We start from the raw sequence: 23,263 nt of genomic DNA, 5'->3' as shown, positions 1-23,263 counted from the left end.
TAGTTTTTTAAAAAAATAGATGTGAAGAATAAAGATGTATTTTTAAAATTTTTTATTATACTTTAAGTTCTAGGGTACATGTGCACAACATGCAGGTTTGTTACATATGTATACATGTGCCATGTTGGTGTGCTGCACCCATTAACTCATTATTTACATTAGGTATATCCCCTAATGCTATCCCTTCCCCCTCCACCCACCCGACAGGCCCCAGTGTGTGATGTTCCCCTTCCTGTGTCCAAGTGTTCTCATTGTTCAATTCCCACCTATGAGTAAGAACATGAGGTGTTTGGTTTTCTGTTCTTGCGATAGTTTGCTGAGAATGATGGTTTCCAGCTGCATCCATGTCCCTACAAAGGACATGAACTCATCCTTTTTTATGGCTGCATAGTATTCCATGGTGTATATGTGCCACATTTTCTTAATCCAGTCTATCATTGATGAACATTGGGGTTGGTTCCAAGTCTTTGCTACTGTGAATAGTGCCGCAATAAACATACGTGTGCATGTGTCTTTATAGCAGCATGATTTATAATCTAAAGATTTCATAAACATTTAAAGTCCACCTTCATTAAATGTTGTCTTACTTTTTCTTTAGCTTCTTGCTCCTTCCGTTTAGCTTCTGCTTTTGCTTTCTTTTCTGCTTCTTTCTTGGCTTTTTCTTCTTCCTTGAACTTTTTTATCCTTGGATCACAGCTATATGCATTGTCTACCAAAAGAAAAAGTTGATCTCATTTTGAATTTCTAACATTTAGGGGACTGAAAAAAAAAATCAATTATACTTACCAACTAATGTTCTTATTCTGTTCATTTCTTCTTTTTTTCTTTGTGCTCTTGTTGCTCTGTTCTGCTTTTCAATCCATCTCCTCTCATCACGACTATAAAACAGAAAATACTGGAAACAAACTACTGCTTATAGATACTGTGACTGGAAAATGTAATATTTTATAAAATATTAATATGTAAATAACATCCTAGAAGGTTAAAATGCTGTGTCATTACTAACATTAAACAATGACTTATATTGGCCAGGCTGGTCTCGAATTCCTGACCTCAGGTGATTCACCTGCCTCAGCCTCCCAAAGTGCTAGGATTACAGGCATGAGCCAGCAGGCCTGGACTAAACAGTGGTTCTATTTAATATTAATTCTGGTTATTTTTTGGGCATTCATGTCAAAAGCATTTCTGCACACATACAAAAAACAAACAAACAAAACCTAATAAAACCTAGGTTAAGCAACCAGAAGAAAAAGATTTTGCTGAACTGCGCTGACGTTATATTCCCTGGCAATTTCTTAAGCATATCCTAACCAATTATTGATCTGGGCCCACCTAGTTTAACTTGTGAGAAAGGATTTCAAAATATTAAAAAATTGTTTAAAAAAGATGTACAAAGAGAAAAATTTGAAAGAAAATTTATGTGACATAGTTTTACATTATCACAAATACCAGAGAACCAAATAAACACCTTCCATTATTAATGATTTGCATACATACCATTCCGCTTTTTCTTTTTCTTCTTCATCTAAATAAGAAAATTCTCTCCAAGAATCAAAATTATACCTAATATAGACAGAAATAATTTACAATCAAGAAAGAACAAATGAAAAAAATTCCTTTTAATGCAAATGGATGAAGTTGTTTTAATAGATACCTTTCTTCTCTTCTAGTATTAAACTAAGGTCAAATCTTTCTCCTTTTTAAATGACATTGCATTTGGTATGAAAATCTAAAATGCACGCATCACTCCATAATCAAAACCACACTTCCCTGCTGTCTCTTCTTTGTTAGGTTTTTTGCTTGACCAAGACCTATTTTTAAATTTTCCTTGCCTTTCGGTTTCGCCAGTCTGTCAAGTCTGAAGGTAACCCTAGTAGTGGTTATCTCATCTCCAGTTTGTATCCTCTGAAGGTAAAAGCAATTACAACTGATAGAACTAAATCTTGTTATTTTTGTTCTACATGATTTTGTTTTTGTATTTACTAGGCATTTGATGAGAAAATGTAGCGCATATAAAATGGCCACTAACTATTGTGTTTATTAAAAATTAGTGAATTAGTTACAGAGACATATAGCACTGTCTCCTTCCTCATGAACTCAAGTACTTTTAGTATTAACTAAATAAAAATGTACTGATTTTTATTCAAATGACTCCCCAATTTTCCTGTTTTACTACTGTCTTGTGCTTGATATCTAGAAATCTCATTAATAGAAAACAGGCTGAAAATCTTAAAAGCCTAAATATCACAAAGGTAACAGAGTGCTTTTGTTCAGTGAAGGTTCTGCAATTTGCCCATCTCAATTAATTTATAAACAATCAAGTACTTATTGAATACTTTTCTTTTTAAAAGATGACAGCATCATACAAACAGTATATTCACTTACCAGAAAGAATAAAATATATCTACATCTTCAAATGATGAATTCATATCACCAAGTTTAGGAACATTTTTTTTATTTGACCATCTGAAATATCAAAGGAAATATTCTTAAAATTCTTCAAAAATTATGTACAAAAGTTCAACAAACAATTTATTAAAAACAACAGTTTTAACTAATCCCTCTGATTTCCCTTCCCTACAAACTCTACAACTCGAAGATGTCGCTGGAAAGTCAGCAGTGGGGTATGAAACAACACAGGCGTGTGAAAAGTGAGGCCAGACATGGACTGGGGAGAGGAGAGAAACACGGGACAGCCTTCTAATCACAGGTTACCTTCAGTTCTATAAAGTACAATGCCATAGCAGCTGCTAGTCAGGCTAGGAAAAATGGCAGCTAGCTCCTTTTGCCAAGCTCCTGTCCCTAAATAGGCAGCACAACAACAACCTGTAGGCCTAGCCCTTTAAAAGTGTTAATAGTCACAGATGGAAGTAATTTCTACCCCATCACCACCACCACCTTCCCCTTAGAGCCAGATTTCTTGGCGCAGCACTTCATCGATCACTGCTGAAAAGGATCCTGAGGCTGCTACTGATCCACGTTTTCTACTCTGTGAAATCATTACACAGAAAAATATACTACTCCTTTTTACCACCTCAGCACTGTTATAAAACAAATGTGGCCAGGCGCAGTGGCTCACGCCTGTAATCCCAGCACTTTGGGAGGCTGAGGCCAGCGGATCACCTGAGGTCAGGAGTTTGAGACCAGTCTGGCCAATACGGTGAAACCCTGTCTCTACTAAAAATAGACAAATTAGTGGTGGCAGATTCCTATAATCCCAGCTACTCAGGGGGCTGAGGCAGGAGAATTGCTTGAACCTGGGAGGCAGAGGTTGCGGTAAGCCAAAATCGTGCCACCGCACTCCAGCCTTGGCAACAGAGCAAGACCCTGTCTCAAAATAAACAAGGAAAAAAACAAAAACAAAAACAAAAAATAAACGTGAAATCCAAGGGAGAGAAGATGGCGGAAATACTAGGCGGCGCCAAACTGCTAACCGAAGTGGTTCTCAAATTTGGCTGCACAGTAGAATCACCTGGGAGCCTTAAAAATCCCCACAGGAATTCAAACCAATAAATCAGAATCTTTCCAGGGGGAATGCAGGCATCAGGAGTTCTTCCTGTTCTCCAGGTAATTCCAATGTGCAGCTAAGATGTGCTTTAAGGGAACCTGCCAACGCAGATGGAAAAAAAAGATGTAAAATAATATTGGTACACACTATTTTAAAACAAACTTTAATGAAATATGTATGCTTTAATCATAAATATAAATAATGTTTTGTCAAAGAAGCCTTATGATAATCAGATGATCAAATAAAGAACAAAGGCTTTTCTCAACTGACAATGAGTCATAGTATACCCATTCATAAAGAGGAAATCAAAGAATAGAAAATTACTGTCACCTAAGTGTAAGAATCACACTATAAAAGTCAGATACTGTTATTTCTCTCAAAGTAAATTTTTTTTTTTTTTTTTTTTTTTTTTTGAGATGGAGTCTCACTCAGCCACCCAGGTTGGAGTGTACTGGCACGATCTCGGCTCACTGCAACCACCGTCTCCTGGGTTCAAGTGAAACACCTGTCTCAGCCTCCGAAGGAGCTGGGATTACAGGCATACACCTCCACGGCCGGCTAATTTTTGTATTTTAGTAGAGACGGGGTTTCACCAAGTTGGCCAGGCTGGTCTTGAACTCCTGCTCTCAGGTGATCTGTCTACCTCGGCCTTCCAAAGTGCTGGGATTACACGTATGAGCCACTGTACCCAGCCCAAGTAAATTTAAAAGAGAAACCTCCCATAAATTGAACAGAAATTTTACTATGGAAATGTAGAACTTCTGTTTAGAAAGCAATATAAATGAGAACAATAAGTTCACCAGAAGGGCTCAATATTGCAGAGAAGGAGGAGGAGGAGGAAGAGACAGTGGAAATAATCTATAAATGAAACTATTATCAGAGGGAAAAAAACAGAAACCTGGAAGACTACAAGAAACAAGCCAACAGGGCACTACGATCAAAAGGGATGCCTTAACTCACCTGGAATTCCTTTCAAACACTGGGGAAAACACTTCGAAGAAATTATCCTTTGCTTCACTTTTAGAAGGAACTGAGTTATCAAAAGTAGGATCTACACTGTTAAATGCTCGTCTTTTCACTGGATCAGATAACATTTCATAAGCTGAGAAAAAAATTGTTAAGATCATATCACCATAACTTTACCTATTTTTTTCTTCAAGAAAACAAATATTTCCCTCCTTAAAACATAAAAGTCATTAATTTTCATATTTGAAAATTTTGTTTGCAGGTTGGGGAGGATTTAATTTAGGCAACAACAGCTTTAGCACTACTGGATATAACTGGACTTAACTCTTTAATTATTTTTCTAGTAGACAAGTGACAAAACAATATCACCCACCCTTCAAGAGAACAGATGACTCTGGGGAAAAAGAAATAGCTAGTAAGTTAACTGTTAGATCCCAAAGTTGTAAAAGATCGAAGGATCTTAGGCTTCTGGAGCACTGTGTAAGAGAGCTGGCAAAGAGTAAATTTGAACGGTGTGCATACAACTGTTTAAAAATTAGCATCAAAATGTAAAATCACATTTAAGGAAACATTTGGAAATGGTGGCAACCTATATTAATTTGCTTAGTGATGTGTATGTAAATAGCAGTAAGTAACTGTAGGGTCTGTACTAGGATATAATCAACTTCTTGATTTAAACTAGGCTAGCAAAACATCTGAGGAACAGTTTAGTCCCATAAAGCATCTGAAACGAAAAAAAAAAAAAATCTTAGTATTCTCATCATTAAATAGAACACTTACATGAATTAACTGTAGGATGAGCTTCTGATAAGAATCACCTGGGGATCCTGTTAAAATGCAGATTTTAATCAGTAGGTTTGGGGCAGGGCCTGAGACTGCATTTCTAATAAGCTGCCAGGTGTTGCTGATGCTGCTGGCTGGGGAAACCTCACTTTGTGTAGTGAGGCTCTGGGGTGATGATTAGAAATAACTTGATATAACTGAAATGTTTTAAAATGTCAAAGGATAGTTGAATGAACTACAGTATGCATAAGAAACCCAATCCCAGCAATTAATAAATAACAATTACTATTAGAAATTCCTGACTCTAAAGCATTTTCTTACCTTTAGTTATGCAAGTGAAGTAGTCATTATCTCCTTCTTTTATTGGTTCACCAGCTGCTTTCCGTTTGTCTGGGTGATGTTTTAAAACCATTGCTTTATCTACAAAATCAGTCGGATTGAGATAATTTGTCACTTTAAGCACCAAAACTAAAGATAAGCTACATGTAGACCATTTCTAAAATCATAAGGCTAATATTAGAATCTTTTCTCCCACAGTAAAATATATGATTATTCAATGTGAAAATTATAAACTGATTTATTATTATTATTTTCTGAGATGGAGTTTTGCTCTTGTTGCCCAGGTTGGAGTGTAATGGCGCGATCTCAGCTCACTGCAACCTCCGCCTCCCGGGTTCAAGCGATTCTCCTGCCTCAGCCTCCCGAGTAGCTGGGGTTACGGGTGCCCCCACCACGCCCAGCTAATTTTTTGTATTTTTAGTAGAAACAAGGTTTCATTATGTTGGCCAGGCTGGTCTTGAACTCCTGACCTCAGGTGATCCAACCACCTCAGCCTCCGAAAGTGCTGGGATTACAGGTGTCAGAAACTGCACCCAGCTTGAAATAATTATTTTAAGAACTAGCCAAAGTGCCCCTAGCCAACGACAGTGACTGTTAACATTTTGGTGTATTTCTGCATGGATATTTTTGTTTTCTTAAGCATATGCTTTTAAAAATTCAGGTGTAGGCTGGGCATGGTGGCTCATGCTTGTAATCCCAGCACTTTGGGAGGCCGAGCTGGGAGGATCACTTGAGGTCAGGAGTTCAAGATCAGCCTGGCCAATATGGCAAAACCTGGTTTCTACTAAAAATACAAAAACTAGATGGGTGTGGTGGTGCATGCCTGTGGTCCCAGCTACTTCGGTGACTCAGACATAAGAATCGCTTGAACCCACGAGGTGGAGGTTGCAGTAAGCTGAGATGGCGCCACTGCATTCCAACCTGGGTGAGTGAGACTCTGTCTCAAAAAGAAGAAGAAGAAAAAAATTCAGGTGTAATCGTATGTACTAATTTATATTCTGCTTTTTTCAATTTCACATTATAGCATTTGCATTTTCCATGGTTTTTTCCTTGCAAACTCTTCAAATTTTTCTTTCAAATGACTGCTTAATACAGTGTTACAAGTAGATTTGTTGTAATTTAGGCATTTCTCTACTGTTGGACACTTGGGCCATTTCCAATTTTGCATTATTATAAATAATGCCAATTTGAATAATTTTAAATATAAGTATTTTTCCTTATTTAGGATTCTTTCTTAGGATATAATCACAGAAGTGAACTTTGTGAGTGGAAATGGAACAAGTTATTTTTCAAAAGGCATACTATTTCATACTCCTATGTGAATATTCTTTCACCACAGCCTCAGCCACAGTAGGTATAATTATTTAAAATTTGTGATTATCACTGGTGGTCAACAATTTTTTTGTTTTTCATTCTTTAACGGGAAAAAGGAGGGGCTGTCTCAGTTTTTCTTCTGACTGTGTGTCACTTTACAATAAATAATGGCTAGCTGTTAACATCTATGGAGTAGCTGACATGTGCAAGGCCTGTTTACCAGTTAATCTTCTCCATGATCCTATGAAGAAAGTACTATTACTGTCTCCACTTTATAGATGAGGAAAACGAGGCACAGAGATGTTACGTAGCCACTACCACTGCAACTTGCTCAAATTTCCGGCCAAGTCGGGCTCTAACCCAGACGGCCTGACTCCTCAGCATGTTTGAATGCTGCCTCCTAATTCACTATGTTTATTGCTAATTTTTTCCCAACTGTTTTGTTAACACTTATGTTTTAAAAAAAATTTAGTCATTTTTATTTACATTTACTGATTATTTCTTTTATAATTTCTTCTAGTACTTATAATAGTTCTAGTTTCATTAATATTTCCTACAGTTAGATTGAAAAAATTTTTAAATCTTTTTGGAATTTTAATATAGCCAAGAAAGTATCTAAACTTGTCATTTTTCAAAATCTTACTGTGATTTAATATAATCCTTCCCTATTCCACTGATTTGTGATACTATCTTTATAATAGTAAATTTTACAAGGGCTTGTTTTGGTTACTTATTGTTGCCCTGCGGTTATCTTTATAATGACCACAGCTTTCTTATATATTTGATGGTAACTTACAAAAACTGTAATTTTTGCTTATTTTTCTTGCATCTAGTCCCTTAACTCTCTTTTGCTTTTCTAGACAGATCCTATATTATCTACAAATGTATTTATTTTCTTGTTTCCAACAGTTGTCTCTTATTTAATAACTTAACTCACTAACCCAAACTCCCAAAATCGCATAAAAAATAAAATGCAGGCTGCTTCACCCCTAGATTTTAGGTAACAGCATTAATGCCACATAGCTAAAAGTTTGCTAGCTGTGGGCCTGAAACAGTTATCAAAGTAGGGAATTAACTACATTTCTTTTCAAAATTCTTATCAAAAAGGAATGGGTGTTAAATTGTGGTATGTGTTTTCACTACCTACTTAGGAAATCACATAGATTTAATATTATCTGAGGTATAATTTTGCTATATTAACACACTTCCTAAGTTGGATACCTGAGAGAAACTGTGTTCATGAACACTATTATTCTTTTAGTATACTGTTAAATTGCATTTGTTATTTTATTTTATTTTGAGCCAGGGTCTCACTCTGTTGCCCAGGCTAGAGCACAGTGACACGATCTTGGCTCACTGCAGCCTTAACCTCCTGGGCTCAGGTGATCCTCCCACCTCAGCCTCCCAAGTGGCTGGGATTACAGGTGCGCTCCACCATGCCTTGCTAACTTTTTTTATTTTTTGTAGGGAAGGGGTTTCGTCATGTTGGCCAGGCTGGTCTTGAACTCCTGGGCTCAAGCGATCCTCCCACCATGGCCTCCCAAAGTGCTAGAATTACAGGCCTGTGCCACCACACCTGGCCACTATTTTTTCATAATACAAGTATCTGTACATACTGACGGGGTACATGTGATATTTTGTTCATAATACACGAACAAAATCCATTTTTTTTTTTTTGAGATTGAGTCTCATTCTGTTGGCCAGGCTGGAGCACAATGGTGCAATCTCGGCTCACTGCAACCTCCGCCTCCTGGGTTCAAACGATTCTCCTGTCTCAGCCTCTGAAGTATCTGGGATTACAGGCACCTGCCACCACACTCAGCTAATTTTTGTATTTTTAGTAGAGACGGGGTTTCACCATGTTGGCCAGGCTTGGTCTCGAATTCCTGACCTCATGATCCGCCCGGCTCGGCCTCCCAAAGTGCTGGGATTACAGGCATGAGCCACTGCGCCTGGCCTCATTTTGTGCATAATTCATGATACATGCATAAACCATATAATGATCAAGTCAGGGTATTTGGGTATCCATCAACTTCAGTGTTTATTATTTCTATGTATTATGAACATTTCAAGTTCTCTCTTCTAGCTATTTTGAAATATACAATACATTATTGTTAACTATTGTCACCCTACTCTGCTACAGAACACTGGGACTTATTCCTTCTAACTGTATGTTTGTGTCCATTGACCAACCTCTCTTTATCCCTCTCCCCCCAACACCCTTCCCAGCCTCTGGTATCTATCATTCTATCTACTATCTCCATGAGATCAACTTTTTAAGCTCCCACTGTTCTCAAAAGTGAGAACATGCCAATATTTGCCTTCCTGTGCCTAGTTTATTTCACTCAACATAATGACCTCCAGTTCCATCTATATTGCTGCAGACATGATTTCATTCTTTTTTATGGCTGAGTGGTATCCTATTGTGTACATATACATTTTCTTTATCCATTAGTCTGCTGATGGACACTTAGGTGGATTCCTTATCTTTGTTATTATAAACAGAGCTGCAATAAAAACATGGGAGTGCAAGTACCCCTTTGACATACTGTTTTCTTTTTCTTTGGATAAATATCCAGTAGTGGGACTGCTGGGCTATATGGTAATTCTATTTTTAATTTTTTGAGAAATCTCCATACTATCTTCTATAGTGGCTATGCTAATTTACATTCCTACCAACAGTGTATAAAAATTCCCTTTTCTTGAATTTGCTATTATTTTAACATTTTAACTGGGTTTTTTTTTTCATTATATTAATAGGAATTGTTTGTAGGATTTTTTGAGCTCTCTGCTAGGTTTTGCATACTCAGATTACATTAAACTGTACAACTTAACAAAATGAATTATTCCAAAACAGTTTATGATTAACTGATTCTCCAATTACAACATAAAAAATCAAGTTTATATTCAGCATTAGAATTTTTGATTCTTTAACACTTGAAACAATTCACCTGAAAAATGATCTGGGCCTAATAATTGTTTTTAGGAGTAAATCCTTTGGTAACTTTAATGTTTTCATCCTTTTTTTTTGTTTCTTTTTTTGGGGAGGGCAGGGGGACAGGGTCTTACTACTGTCCAGGGTGGAGTGCTGTGGTGTGATCATGGCTCACTGCATGGGCTTCTTCACCTCCTGGGCTCAAGCGCTATCTCAGCCTTCTGAGCAGCATGGGCATGCACCACTATGCCCAGCTAATTTTTGTATTTTTTGTAGAAATGGCATTTTGCCATGTTGCCCAGCCTGGTCTTGAACTACAGAGCTCAAGCAATCCGCCCACCTCAGCCTTCCAAATGCTGGGATCACAGGCATGAGCCACCATGATTAATTCTTTGTGTATTTCACTACGTTGTGAGTATCCTGTCTCTGAAATGCTTGGGACCAAAAGCGTTCGGGATTTCAAATATTTTTAGATTTTGGAATATGTGCATTATACTTACTGGGTGAGCATCCATTCCAAATCTGAAAATCCAAAATCCTCCAGTGAGCATTTCCTTTGAAGCGTCATACTGGCACTCACAATTTGGAGCATTTTGGACTTTGGATTTTTGGATTAGGGACGCTCAACTTGTATTTGTTTATTCTTCTTATAAAACCCATTTTGGGATATTGTCTTATTTATTTTCTTCCTGCATCTTCCTTTGTGCTATACTTTTAAACCTCTGAATTGAATTTCCACCTTATCTTTTCCCTCTTTTGAAAAAAGTAACAGAATAGGTTAAGGCAATGAATTTACTTAAGGTACAGCTCTAGCTGCCAGTCCTTAAGTTTTGGTAAAGCAGTAATCTTACTTTTGTGGAAAAAAAGAAGTCTATTGCATAATTTTTATTTCTGTCTAGGCTCAAAAGAATATATTTAATTTCCCAAGTGACTGGTATTTTTGGTTTGTTTAATCATATCTATCTGATTCAACTGAGATAAAATTTACATAAAATAAATGCCCAGATTTTAAGAATTAAGTTCAGTGAGTTTTGGCAATCATATACACTCATGTAACTGCTACCCAAAAGAAAACAGAGGCCATTTCCATCATCCAGAAAGTTCCCTTGTACCCTTTTCCACTGGGCTCCCATCCTCTACCAGCTGAGGCAACCATTTTCTGATGCCTGTCACCACTTTTGTATGTTCTTGAGCTTCAAGTAGATGTAACTTACAGTATGTCTGTGTCTGGCTTCTTTTATTCATGGTTTGAAATTCATCCATGTTTTTCTGTGTATTGGCAATTTGTTCTTTTAAAAATTGCTGATTAGTATTACACTGCACCAAAATATATAGCAGTTTGCTTATCTATTTCCATGTTATTATACATTTGGGTGATTTCCAGTTTCTGGGGTGCAGTGGCATTATCTTGGCTCACTGCAAGCTCCAACTCCTGGGTTCACGCCATTCTCCTGCCTCAGCCTCGCGAGTAGCTGCGACTACAGGCACCCGTCACTACTCCCAGCTAATATTTTTGTATTTTTAGTAGAGACGGGGTTTCGCCATGTTGGCCAGGCTGGTCTCGAACTCCTGACCTCAGGTGATCCACCCGCCTCAGCCTCCCAAAGTGCTAGGATTAGAGGCGTGAGCCAGCACAGCCGGCTCCTACTTCACACTTAATTAATTTTCATTACTGACATTCAAAATATACTCAACAAAAATAACTTTGCTTGTAATATGAAGCAAGCACTCAAAGGCCCTCAAATGGTACCAGACTTCCATTTTCATTAGGTTTGTTTGTGCTAATAATTACAGATTTGCGAACAGTAACTTTGCATTTTAACTTTTAGAAAGATTTTCAGAAAGCAGGGAGTAGCAACTGTGTTTTATAGTGACAGAGGTGCAAGAATGACAGCTTCTTTCTGAATAAAGGCTGATGGAATATTCCGCAAGGGTGGTAGAGAGTAAGTTATAATTACCCTTATTGTTAACAATCTCTGCACTGGTGCTACAAAACTTTTGGCTAGAGAATACATATTCAAAAGCTATATTTCTTTTCTTTTCCTTTTTAATGAGACAGAGTCTCACTCTGTTGCTCAGGTTGGACTACACTGGTACAATTTCAGTTCACTGCAACTTCTGCCTCCCAGGTTCAAGTGATTCTCATGTCTCAGTCTCTCAAGTAGTTGGGCTTACACGCATGCACCACTGCACCTGGCTAATTTTTGTATTTTTAGTAGAGATGGGGTTTCGCCACGTTGGCGAACTCCAGCCAGTTGGTATTGAACTCCAGCCTCAAGTGATCCGCCTGCCTTGGCCTTCCAAAGTGTTGGGATTACAGGTGTGAGCTACTGTGCCTGGCTAAAATTCTATTTCTACAAGGCCAATAAAAAGAGTGGATGTAGGACGGGTGCTGTGGCTCATGCCTGTAATCCCAGCACTCTGAGAGGCCGACGTGGGTGGATCACCTGAGGTCGGGAGTTCGAGACCAGCCTGACCCACATGGTGAAATCTCATCTCTACAAAAAAATACAAAATTAGCCAGGCGTGGTGGCACATGCCTGTAATCCCAGCTACTCAGGAGGCTGAGGCAGGAGAATCGCTTCAACCCAGGAGATGGAGGTTGCAGAGAGCCGAGATCACCCCATTGCACTCCAGCCTGGGCAACAAATGCGAAATTCTGTCTCAAAAAAAGAGAGTGAATTTAACAGAAGCAAATGAATGTTTCTTTTGCAATTTATTGCACATTTTTAATCTTTTGAGAAACAAAGAATTATTTCACCTTAAAACACAAACTATTTTCACAGTTATATATCAATTCTAATTAACAAATTTATCTGTATTGAGACATATTTGGTCTTTTTATGCTATTCATTTTTTTTTGGAAACAGTCTCACTCTTGTTGCCCAGGCTGGAGTGCGATGGTGCGACCTCAGCTCACTGCAACCTCCACCTCCTGGGTTCAAGCGATTCTCCTGCCTCAGTCTCACAAGTAGCTGGGATTACAGGTGCCTGCCACCATGCTCAGCTAATTTTTTTGTACTTTTAGTAGAGACAGGGTTTCACCACATTTTCCAGGCTGGTCTCGTACTCCTGACCTCAGGTGATCACCCATCTCGGCCTCCCAAAGTGCTGGGATTATAGCCGTGAGCCACCACGCCCGGCCAACGCTATTCTTTCATATAGTAAAACTTTGCAAACACTTGTATGTGGCAAATGGATTTTTCTGGCATTTATGTATACTGGAATAACTATTCACATGCACTAGCATATGCTTTGTCTAGAATCATGCCAGCCTTTAAACAAATCTGGTTTAAAATAATCTGATAAATTCCTTCACTTTGTTAAAAAATGTTTCCTGTGATTTTCCTAAATGTAAGCAGTAATGGGGACGATTTTGAGTTCATCTACTATACTAAGTATTGACTAATAATTTTTAGCATAGGCGTTCTTATTCAGTCATCTTCCTTCAAGTATAATTCCTCCTCTTCTTGACAGGCCCTGACTCCCTACTCCTTTTCCATGTGGCCACAATCTTACCCTCTCTGACCTCAATACCCATTCTCTAGAGTGGAGGGCAGAACATTCCCATTCTCCTAAGATAGAAAACTGATCACCTTCATCTCTTACCTCTTTCACTAAACTTTATTAGTTGAACTGATCATGTGTATAAGAAATTATGTCCACAGGATTGCAAAGCATAGGACATTTAGGAGCATTAAGGGATGGTGTTTTATAAGGCATATGAAGACTGGGGTCCCAACATTACCCTGTCCCATGCCAAATTTTAACCTTGTCAATGAAAACAACAATAAAACATCAGACAACTTTCTTGGACAGAAGACAGGGTGATATCTATAAAGGTGTGACCTAAGATTACAAAATAACCTAAAAAAAAAAACAAAGAAAAAGGCAGTATCCACTAAGTACAGCTGGCCATACTTCTAAAGAGAGGCAAAGTATTATTTTTTAAAAGCTTGCCATTGGGAGAATATTCTGTATCCACACACACACACCCATCCTAATTTCTTATCCCTAATGGGAAAGTCTACACGTAAAATGGATTGCTTTCTTCTGATTCTGACGGCAAGGGAGACCATGGTTTTTTGCTTGTTATGACAATATAACGCATGCTGTTAAATGTAGTTACAGCTGCAGACTATGATACCGTGTATCTTTTAAAAAGCATAGGGTGTTCCTATACCAGATATGTGATTATTTCAAAATAACTAAGTACTTAAAGCATAGGGTGTTCCTATAACAGATATGTGATTATTTCAAAATAACTAAGTACTTACGAGCTGCTTTGATCTGTCTCTGTGTAGCCTTGTATCTCACATGGCCAAGTCCAAGAACTGCATAATGATCTTGGTTCTGATAAAAACACAAAAGGGAGTCAAATTTGAAATGGAGCCAATATATTCCATCCCTTGTGTTCTGGTACCTTAATACAGCATTTCCCAAAGTGACATTTCATCAGGTGTCTGGTAAAAGGTTCTGTATAAAACAGGTTCTATGGTCATATAAAGGTTGAGAAATGTGGATTAGGCTGGGTGCCATGGTTAAAGCCTGTAATCCTAGCACTTTGGGAGGCCCAGGTGGAGGATAGCTTGAGCCCAGGAATATGATGCCAGCCTGGGCAACAAAGCAAGATTCCTGTCTCCACAAAAAAATTTTTAAAAATTAGCTGGGTGTGGTGGTGTGCACCTGCAGTTCCAGCTACTCAGGAATCAGAAATAGGAGGATTGCTTGAATCTGGTAAGTAGAGGCTGCAGTGAGCTGTGATGATGCCACTGCACTCCAGGATAGGCAACAGAGCAAGACCCTTTTTTTCCTTTTTTTTTTTTAAATGATTTTAAGATTTTACTCTTTTGAGACAGAGTCTTGCTCTGTTGCCCAGGCTGGAGTGCAATGGTGCCATTTTGGCTCACTGCAACCTCCGTCTCCCAGGTTCAAGCAATTCTCCTGCCTCAGCCTCCCAAGTTGCCAGGATTACAGGTGCACACCACCATGCCCGGCAAATTTTTGTATTTTTGGTAGAAACAGGGTTTCACCTTGTTGGTCAGGCTGGTCTCAAACTCCTGACCTCAGGTGATCTACCTGCCTTGGCCTCCCAAAGGGTCAAGGGATTACAGGTGTGAGCCACCGCACCCGGCCAAGACCCTGTCTTTTAAAAAAAAGGCAGGGCGTGCTAGTTCACGCCTGTAATCCCAGTGCTTTGGGAGGCTGAGGGGGGCGGATCATGAGGTCAGGAGTTTGAGACCAGCCTGGCTAACGTGGTGAAATCCTGTCTCTACCAAAAATACAAAAAAATTAGCCGGGCGTGGTGGCGCCCGCCTGTAATCCCAGCTACTTGGGACGCTGAGGCAGGAGAATTGCTTGAATCTGGGAGGCAGAGGTTGCAGTGAGCAGACACCGCGCCACTGCACTCCAGCCTGGGCAACAGAGTGAGACTCTGTATCAAAATAAAATAAAATATAAATTTTAAAAAGGGTAAATGTGGACTATTATATAGCCTCCTTGATGATTTATAGGCACAAAAGCCTAAGAAAGGCTCTGAGAAGTCCTGTAATTAGATTTAAAAAATAAACGGAAACCTGTAAAACCTAGCATTTTCCAAACCTACTTGACCAAAGACCCCTTTTTTCTCTTAGCACCTGCTGATAGCTTATGGTCACCCTATGGCACTTACGGCTACATGTTCTTGTTTTACTTATTGTGTCACTGGAATATAAGCTATGTGGAAGCAGTAATACTGTCTTGTTCAGTACAGTATCCTCAGCACCTAGAACAGTATCTGACATGGTGTTTGATCCATATTTGATGAATGAAAATAAACCGAACAAGCAAATGAACCCTGCTACCTTACTCTGATACAATCTACTTCTTTCTATACCAAAGACCTTCTCCCTCTTATAGATCTCAACACTCCCCAGTTCTTTTCCCGACTCTGCCTTCTTCTCAAGTTACTATCTTCTCTCATTTTCTTTGCTACCCAGCTTTGAAAGGGTATTTTACAATTTGGTCCTACTTCATCACTTCCTAATCACTCCTCATCCACTGTAATCTCTTGCCTTCCCAATCATTTTACTCAACCTGCTTTCAATGAGAGCACTGAAGTAGTTTGTCAAATCCAATGTTTTTTGTGGTTTTTTTTGAGATGGAGTTTTGCTCTTGTTGCCCAGGCTGGAGTGCAGTGGCACGATCTCAGCTCACAGCAACCTCCACCTCCCAGGTTCAAGCGATTCTCCTGTTTCAGCCTCCTGAGTAGCTGGGATTACAAGCATGTGTCACCATGTCCCGTACAATGTTTTTTAAAATAAATTTTCATGTTATGTGATTGACCTTTTTCTGAAGCAGTGACACATGTGACTCTTTTTCCCTTTTTATTTTTTGAGACAGAGTTTCGCTCTTGTTGCCCAGGCTGGAGTGCAATTGTGTGATCTTGGCTCATCGCAACCTCCACCTCCTGGGTTGAAGCGATTCTCCTGCCTCAGCCTCCCAAGTAGCTGGGATTACAGGCATGCGCCGCCACGCCTGGCTAATTTTGTATTTTTAGTAGAGACGGGGTTTCACCATGTTGGTCAGACTGGTCTCGAACTCCTGACCTCGGGTGATCTGCCCGACTCAGTCTCCGAAAGTGCTGGGATTATAGGCGTGAGCCACCACACCCTGCCTCTTTTTCCCCCTTGCTCCTCCCTTAGTTTCTGGAAGAATACGGTGCCTGATATTTAGGAAGTCTTTTTTTCAAATAACAAAGTGTCTTTTTCCTTGTTTTCTTTCTACTTCTGTTACCCTTCTTAGTATCTTCTGCTGTTTTTCCTCCTCTTCCTACCCTGGAAATATCCATGCTCCTCAATGTTCAGTCTCTTTCTTTTTTTTTAATGGATGAGGTGGTGGAAGAATCAGCTAACACTTTCTGAGTGCTTACTTTTCGAAGTGTTTTATACATATGCCTTAGCTCATTTAGTCCTCTAAACAACCAATGACATAGGAACTCTTTTTATCCATTATTTGTTTGGCATTTATCATGTGGCAAGTACTAACTTAAGTGCTTTATAAGCATCCTTTTATTAATCCTCAAGATAAATCTCTGAGCTGGTAACAATCTCACTGTAGCAACAAGGGAAACGAAGTACACACATGTCCGGGAACTTTCCCAAGGTCCAAGTGCGCCAAATGGCAGAACCAGATTTGAATTCAGGCACTCCAATTCCACAGCATACACATTTAACTATTATACAAGTAGCTACTAAAGCATTATCTATTTGTTTATACTTTTGTCCCTTGCTGATGTCATTCAACTCCCCATAGCAACCACCACTATGTGCCAATGACTTCAAAAAGTCTTTGGCTCTAACCTCTTTTTGGAGTCATAGACCAATTTCTAACCAACTACTAGACAGCTTCACTATGGTACCAAACCTCAGTCTTCACATAGCCAAACCTGGACACAAACAGCACCTCCCACAAACATTCTTATCCTCATCCCAGCACTGGTTACTGACCTCACACTCTAGCAGGTCACTCAAGCCCTAATGCTGGGGAGGACCTCTGAATATTTCCCTTTCTCTTGTGCCACACAGCCAGGGTCACCAAAGCCTATCAATTCTACCTCCAAAAAAAGGAAATCTGACCCTTCTTCCTCAAAACCCAGCCACACACTAAGTTCAAGGATTCAGTCACAGGTCTGCCTTAGTGCACCAGCCCTGTAACAGTAAACTATTCACTTCCCCTCCAGTCCCTTGCCCCCTTTCAAGCAATTTTCTGTACTGCCAAGGGAATTACTTTTCTAAAATTAGCTAAGAAACTTTTGATGGCATCTTACTGTCCCCAAAATAAATTTTAATTCCTTCCTTAGCATGGTGTAAAAAGGACACAACAGAGTTTGGTCTAGAGTCCAAAAGATTTTAAGGACACTAGATTTCTCACCACCATACTGCATGTACCCTGTACGACTCATCGATCCCTCAAGAGGCACTACATATTCTTTTACTCCTTTGTGTCTTTGTATATCTTACTCCTTCGGCCCAGAATACTTCTCTCATTTCTCTGCTTCACTAACTGCCGCCTGTCCTTTTAAGACCAGTGCAAACATTATCTTTTCTGTGAACTCTTCCTGGATTTCTCCAGCAGAGACAGTATCTCATGGCTAGTGCTAACCCACTCAAGACTTAGTAATAAACAGATGCTAAATTATAGTCATCTTGCTGAACCATCTTAAAACACGGTTTATTAATGGAAAACTCCCAAGAAAACTATGTCTAACAAAGCATCTGACTGAACAAAATATTCAGATATTAAATACCTTCCAGTCTTTGGGATCAAGTGTTTTCAGCATGGCAAACTCTTCCAACTGCAATTCTTCATCTTCTGATTCCTCAGATAACTCTTTCTTATCCTCCAGTTCCTGAAAAGAGGCAGAAGCATTTCTGTTTCTCCTCTTAACAAAAGCTTCAAACCATCTTCCCACAGGTTCAACTCGACAAAGTGTAGAGGCTGTGATTGAAAGTGTTAAGAGAGGCTTCAATGTATTGCATGGAATAAATCTGTTTCAAGGCAATTAACTTTTTCAGGAAATAAAATCAAAACAGTGATACAAGAATATACTTTTAAAACCACCAACTAAGAAAATAATTGCAGTCATCCAGTTTACATGAGGGTTAACAAGAAATTATCCTTTCCTAGTATTAAAGAGTATTTAATCAACCTCTTCCAGTTATCTGACAACATAAAAAAACTTAGTAATGTCAACAATAAATCAGTACTTTTCTCGGGATATGAGAGTAAGCTGAGGAACAGGAAGAAATGTTGCAAACTGCTTGACTTTTAGACGAATTATTTTATTTACTTATCTTTTCACTTTTTTTTTTTTTTGAGATGGAGTTTTGCTCTTACTGCCCAGGCTGGAGTGCAATGGCGAGATCTCAGCTCTATGCAACCTCCACCTCCTGGGTTCAAATGATTCTCGTGCCTCAGCCTCCCGAGTAGCTGGGATTACAGGCATGCACCACCATGCCCCGCTAATTTTGTATTTTTAGTAGAGATGGGGTTTCTCCATGTTGGTCAGGCTGGTCTCGAACTCCCGACCTCAGGTGATCAGCCCGCCTGGGCCTCCCAAAGTGTTTGGATTACAGGTGTGAGCCACTGCGCCCAGACAAATAATTTTAATAAAGTAATAAATAGTGATAAATTGTCACGAAGAGCTAGCCTCACCAAAAATAAAAAATCTAAAAGCAACGCAAACTATCTTTTTTTTTGAGACGGAGTTTTGCTCTTGTTGCCCAGGCTGGAGTGCAATGGTGCAATCTTGGCTCACTGCAACCTCTGCCTCCCGGGTTCAAGAGATTCTTCTGCCTCAGCCTCCCAAATTGCTGGGATTATAGGCGCCCGCCACCATGCCCAGCTACTTTTTTGTATTTTTAGTAGAGACGGGGTTTTGCCATGTTTGCCAGGCTGGTCTCGAACTCCTGACCTCAGGTGATCCACCCACCTCGACCTCCCAAAGTGCTGGGATTATAGGCGTGAGCCACCGTACCCAGCCAACTCAAACCATCTTACTTATTAAAATCTTGAACTATAGCTCTTAAAAATTTTAAGGATTCACTAACAAGAATTTGTACTGAAAACAATTTTCCAAGCAGCAAACGGGGATTTACTAATGCAGCTAAGCTGTAGCGGAACAAGCTCTCAATCTGAAACCAGACACTCTGGGTTTCAGACTAGGTCTGACAGTGGCTGTGTGGCCTGAAATGAATCAGGATGTCTTCACCTATAAAATGGGAACAATACCTATTTATCTCATTCAGTTCCTAGGAAGCTTGAATGAGACCATAAAAACGCTCTGAAATTAAAAACTTGTAGTAAAGATATCATCTATTCCTCGGAAATGGCGGTAAATCACTGTACATGTGTATATTAGCAATTCGAAAAAGGAAAATCCCTGAAAAATTTAGTTTAAGATTTCCTCCACCTTACACAGGAGAGGATTAAAACACTGTCAAAAAGGTACTACCTTGTAGTACGGGGTGTGTGTGGCTTTTAAAAACACTGCCTTTTAAGCCTTTTCCTCTAGTTGTAAGAGGCACACGGAGACACACAAATGCAACATGTGCCATGGGTAATGTTCAAAATCACATTCAACAAACGCTTATGTACCTGGCTATGGGAATTACTGTAGATGACTGGAACTGGAGACTCTTAAGTTTACAATACTCATGACTGTACTGGGCCATAAATCTAAAACCTACAGCAGCAGGACAAATTTCACTTGTAATAACTGCCTTTCAAAATCTACGCGGATCTTTTCAGCAGCACAGTCTTTTAACACCGAGTATGAGGAGCGGTGTCTGAGTTGTGACATTTAAAAAATAAGGCCGGAACAAACGTAGAGAGGGAGAAAGGTGTTTAAGAGACCGCCAGCAGCAAAGCTTTGTACGACCCCAGGCACGTGGGGTGCTGGCTGCGCGTAGTCTTTCCGCCGTAGGCAAAGAGAGGCTTATGTGAATCTTTCTGGGGTACTGGGGGGTTCGGTCCCGAAATGTTCAGCCCAATCCATGAGTCAGCAGCGGCGAAAGGAAGCAGCAACGGTAGGAGCAAAAGGAAGGCACCCCTCACCCTCCTTCCTTCTAATCTAGGGTAGGATTACTTTAAAACACGGAGCAAAAACGCACCCATTACGGCTCCACACGGCCCCAGGGCTAGTCGCCAGGGTCAAAGGTAGAGACAGCCCAGGGTTGCCAAGGCGGAGGACTGAGGCAGGGGCGGCTGAGGTGGGAAGGAGCCGGGGTTGGGTGGGCGCTTACCAGAGGTCAAAGCGTGGGTGATGGCGGTGCCCCGGCCGTCCGCGGGGCTTGGCAAGAGCAGCATGATGGCGCCGGGTCTAGCCCGGTGGGAGCAGCGATTCACGTCCCGGGCGGAGGGCGCTTACGGTCCCCCCAGCTCTACCTCTCAGTCCGAGCCTCGCGCCTTGACTCTACGACGCCCAGGAACCGGCGCATGGAGACGACCAGTAAGCACTTCCGGGATGGATCTTCCGTGGTGCGGAGGCCAGTCTGACACCCTCCTACCCTCGCCAACGTGTGCGGCAACCTAGTTCCACACTGACTGAGATCCGGCTGGAGACCAAGTCGCACGAGAGAATGGTTCCTAGGCGCGTTAATTTTCCTATGAAAACGATTATATTCCACGTCCCTGTGCAATACATAGAACATAACCTTTAAAAGCAGCTCTTTTTATATTATCTTTATTTTTAAGTTCTTACTGCTTTATATGTTAATCTGAACCTAATCAGTGATTTTCCCAGGAACGCTACACTTTTAAGTAAAAAATGAAAATAACTATGAACCAGTATCGACGACTAGTATATACATTTGCGGAGAATTACGTACGTGTATTTGTGATACGTTTGTGTTTAACTTGATGATGATAATAGCAGCTAATATTTGTCGTGCTATTACTAATTTACCTGCATTATATATTTTAATACTCACTTGGAGAAGAAACTTCTCTCTAGTGTTAGATTGTATTCCAAGGCCAGCAATATTTTACCCTGTTCTAATGGAATGAAGTTTTCATTCAAGATATCCCCAATCAGAGTTGTTTAATGTGTAATAAAATCAATTGTATTATTACTATAAGCTTCCTTCTAAGACTGTAGTTAAAAGCAAAAACTAGAAAAACAAAAAACAGTGGGTAAAGGCTCACCCCCAACAGCAGTATCTGAAACACGTTCAATAAAATAAACTTCATGTGCCATTCTTCAGCAAGGACCACCAGACATTAGTAAATTATCTTCTAATTTACTAATTTCATTATATTTTCACAATTAAGCAACTTTTAAAATATATATATATATAAAGAGAGAGAAAGAGAGAAAGAAAGACAGGGTCTCACTATGTTGCCTAAGGTGGTCTTGAACTCCTGGCCTCAAGGGATCGTTCTGCCTCAGTGTCCCAAAACTCTGGGATTAGAGGCGTGAGTCACCGTTCCAGGCCAATTAAATACATTTAATTGACCTGTATATCTGCTGCATTATAAAATCGTCACTTCAAAATTGACATTTCAAAAATTGAACTAAGGGAGGCTGAGGTGGGAAGATCGCTGAGACCGGAAGGTGGAGGTTGCAGTGAGCCGAGATCTCACCATTGCACTCCAGCCTGGGTAACAGTGAGACCCTGTCTTCAAAAAAAAAAAAAAAAAAAAAAAATTGAACTAATCTTGTGCCCCCAAACCTCTTCCTGATCCCTGTTAATGCAACCACTGTTAAAACATGCTCCAAGGTGCAAAGTAACCTGACTCCACTTTCGTCATATTAATATATGTTTTTCCTCACACCTCCTCCCATTGAGTTTTACCATTAACTCTAAGGTCATGGGGTGTTTTGTTTTGTTTTGTTTTGTTTTCTGAGACGGAGGCTTGCTCTGTCTCCCAGGCTGTAGTGCAGTGGCGCGATCTCGGCTCCCTGCAATCTCCGCTTCCCAGGTTCAAGCGATTCTCTTGCCTCAGCCTCCCGAGTAGCTGGGACTACAGGTGCGTGCCACCACGCCCAGCTAATTTTTGTATTTTTAGTAGAGACGGGGTTTAGCCATGTTGGCCAGGTTGGTCTCCAACTACTGACCTCGTGATCCGCCCGCTTCGACCTCCCAAAGTGCTGGGATTATAGGAGTGAGCCACCGTGCCCGGCTGGGGGTTTTGTTTTTTTAAAAAATTGTTCTAAAATACACATAACATGAAATTTACGATCTTCACCATTTTTAAGTGTACAGTAATGTTAAGTACATCCACATTATTGTGCAACTACCCTACAGAACTATTTTTATCTTACAAAACTGAAACTCTATACCCATTTAATCTTACAAAACTGAAACTCTGCCGGGCATGGTGGCTCATGCCTGTAATCCCAGCACTTTGGGAGGCCGAGGTGGGCGGATCACCTGAAGTTGGGAGTCCGAGACCAGCCTGACCAACATGGAGAACCCCTGTCTCTCCTAAAAATACAAAATTAGCTGGGCGTGGTGGCGCATGCCTGTAATCCCAGCTACTCGGGAGGCTGAGGCAGGAGAATTGCTTGAATCCGGGAGGCGGAGGTTGCGGTGAGCCAAGATTTAGCCATTGCTCTCCAGCCTGGGCAACAAGAGCAAAATTCCGTCTCGAAAAACAAACAAACAAACCAAACTGAAACTCTATACCAGTGGAGAAAACTCCCCACTGGAAACCATCCTTCTACTTTGTCTTTAGGAATCTGACACCTCTAGGTACTTCATATTTGTGGAATCATATAGTATTTGTCTTTTTTGTGACTGGCTTATTTTCTTAGCATAATGTTCTCAAGGTGCATCTGTGCTGTAGCTTATACTAGAATTCCATTCCTTTTTAAGGCTGAATAATATCTGTGGGTGTGTGCGCGCGCGCGCGTGCATCACGTTTTGTTTGTCCAT

General features: G+C 40.1%; 1 protein-coding gene across 3 annotated transcripts in view; it reads right to left on the bottom strand.

Moving 5' to 3' along the window:
• Positions 1-20,908, bottom strand: part of LOC105475349 (DnaJ heat shock protein family (Hsp40) member C2) — a 33,725-nt gene extending 12,817 nt beyond the window's left edge. The window contains exons 1-9 of one of the 3 annotated variants that reach the window (XM_011730530.3): positions 20,630-20,908; positions 18,133-18,323; positions 14,123-14,198; positions 5,579-5,677; positions 4,469-4,610; positions 2,386-2,466; positions 1,498-1,563; positions 787-878; positions 588-709 (exon numbers count right to left, since the gene is read on the bottom strand). In XM_011730530.3, the coding sequence (XP_011728832.1) occupies positions 588-709; positions 787-878; positions 1,498-1,563; positions 2,386-2,466; positions 4,469-4,610; positions 5,579-5,677; positions 14,123-14,198; positions 18,133-18,323; positions 20,630-20,693 (933 nt within the window). In that variant the 5' untranslated portion in view covers positions 20,694-20,908. Of the gene's footprint in view, positions 1-587; positions 710-786; positions 879-1,497; positions 1,564-2,385; positions 2,467-4,468; positions 4,611-5,254; positions 5,302-5,578; positions 5,678-14,122; positions 14,199-18,132; positions 18,324-20,629 lie in introns of those variants that run through there. The other 2 variants (XM_071094733.1, XM_071094734.1) reach the window with 2 other exon arrangements.
• Positions 20,909-23,263: the final 2,355 nt, after the last annotated feature.

The sequence above is a fragment of the Macaca nemestrina genome, chromosome 4 (genome assembly GCF_043159975.1).
Source record: "Macaca nemestrina isolate mMacNem1 chromosome 4, mMacNem.hap1, whole genome shotgun sequence".
Lineage (NCBI taxonomy): Eukaryota > Metazoa > Chordata > Mammalia > Primates > Cercopithecidae > Macaca > Macaca nemestrina.
The sequence above is the reverse complement of the archived record's forward strand: the minus strand, read 5'-3'. Positions and strand labels throughout refer to the sequence as shown.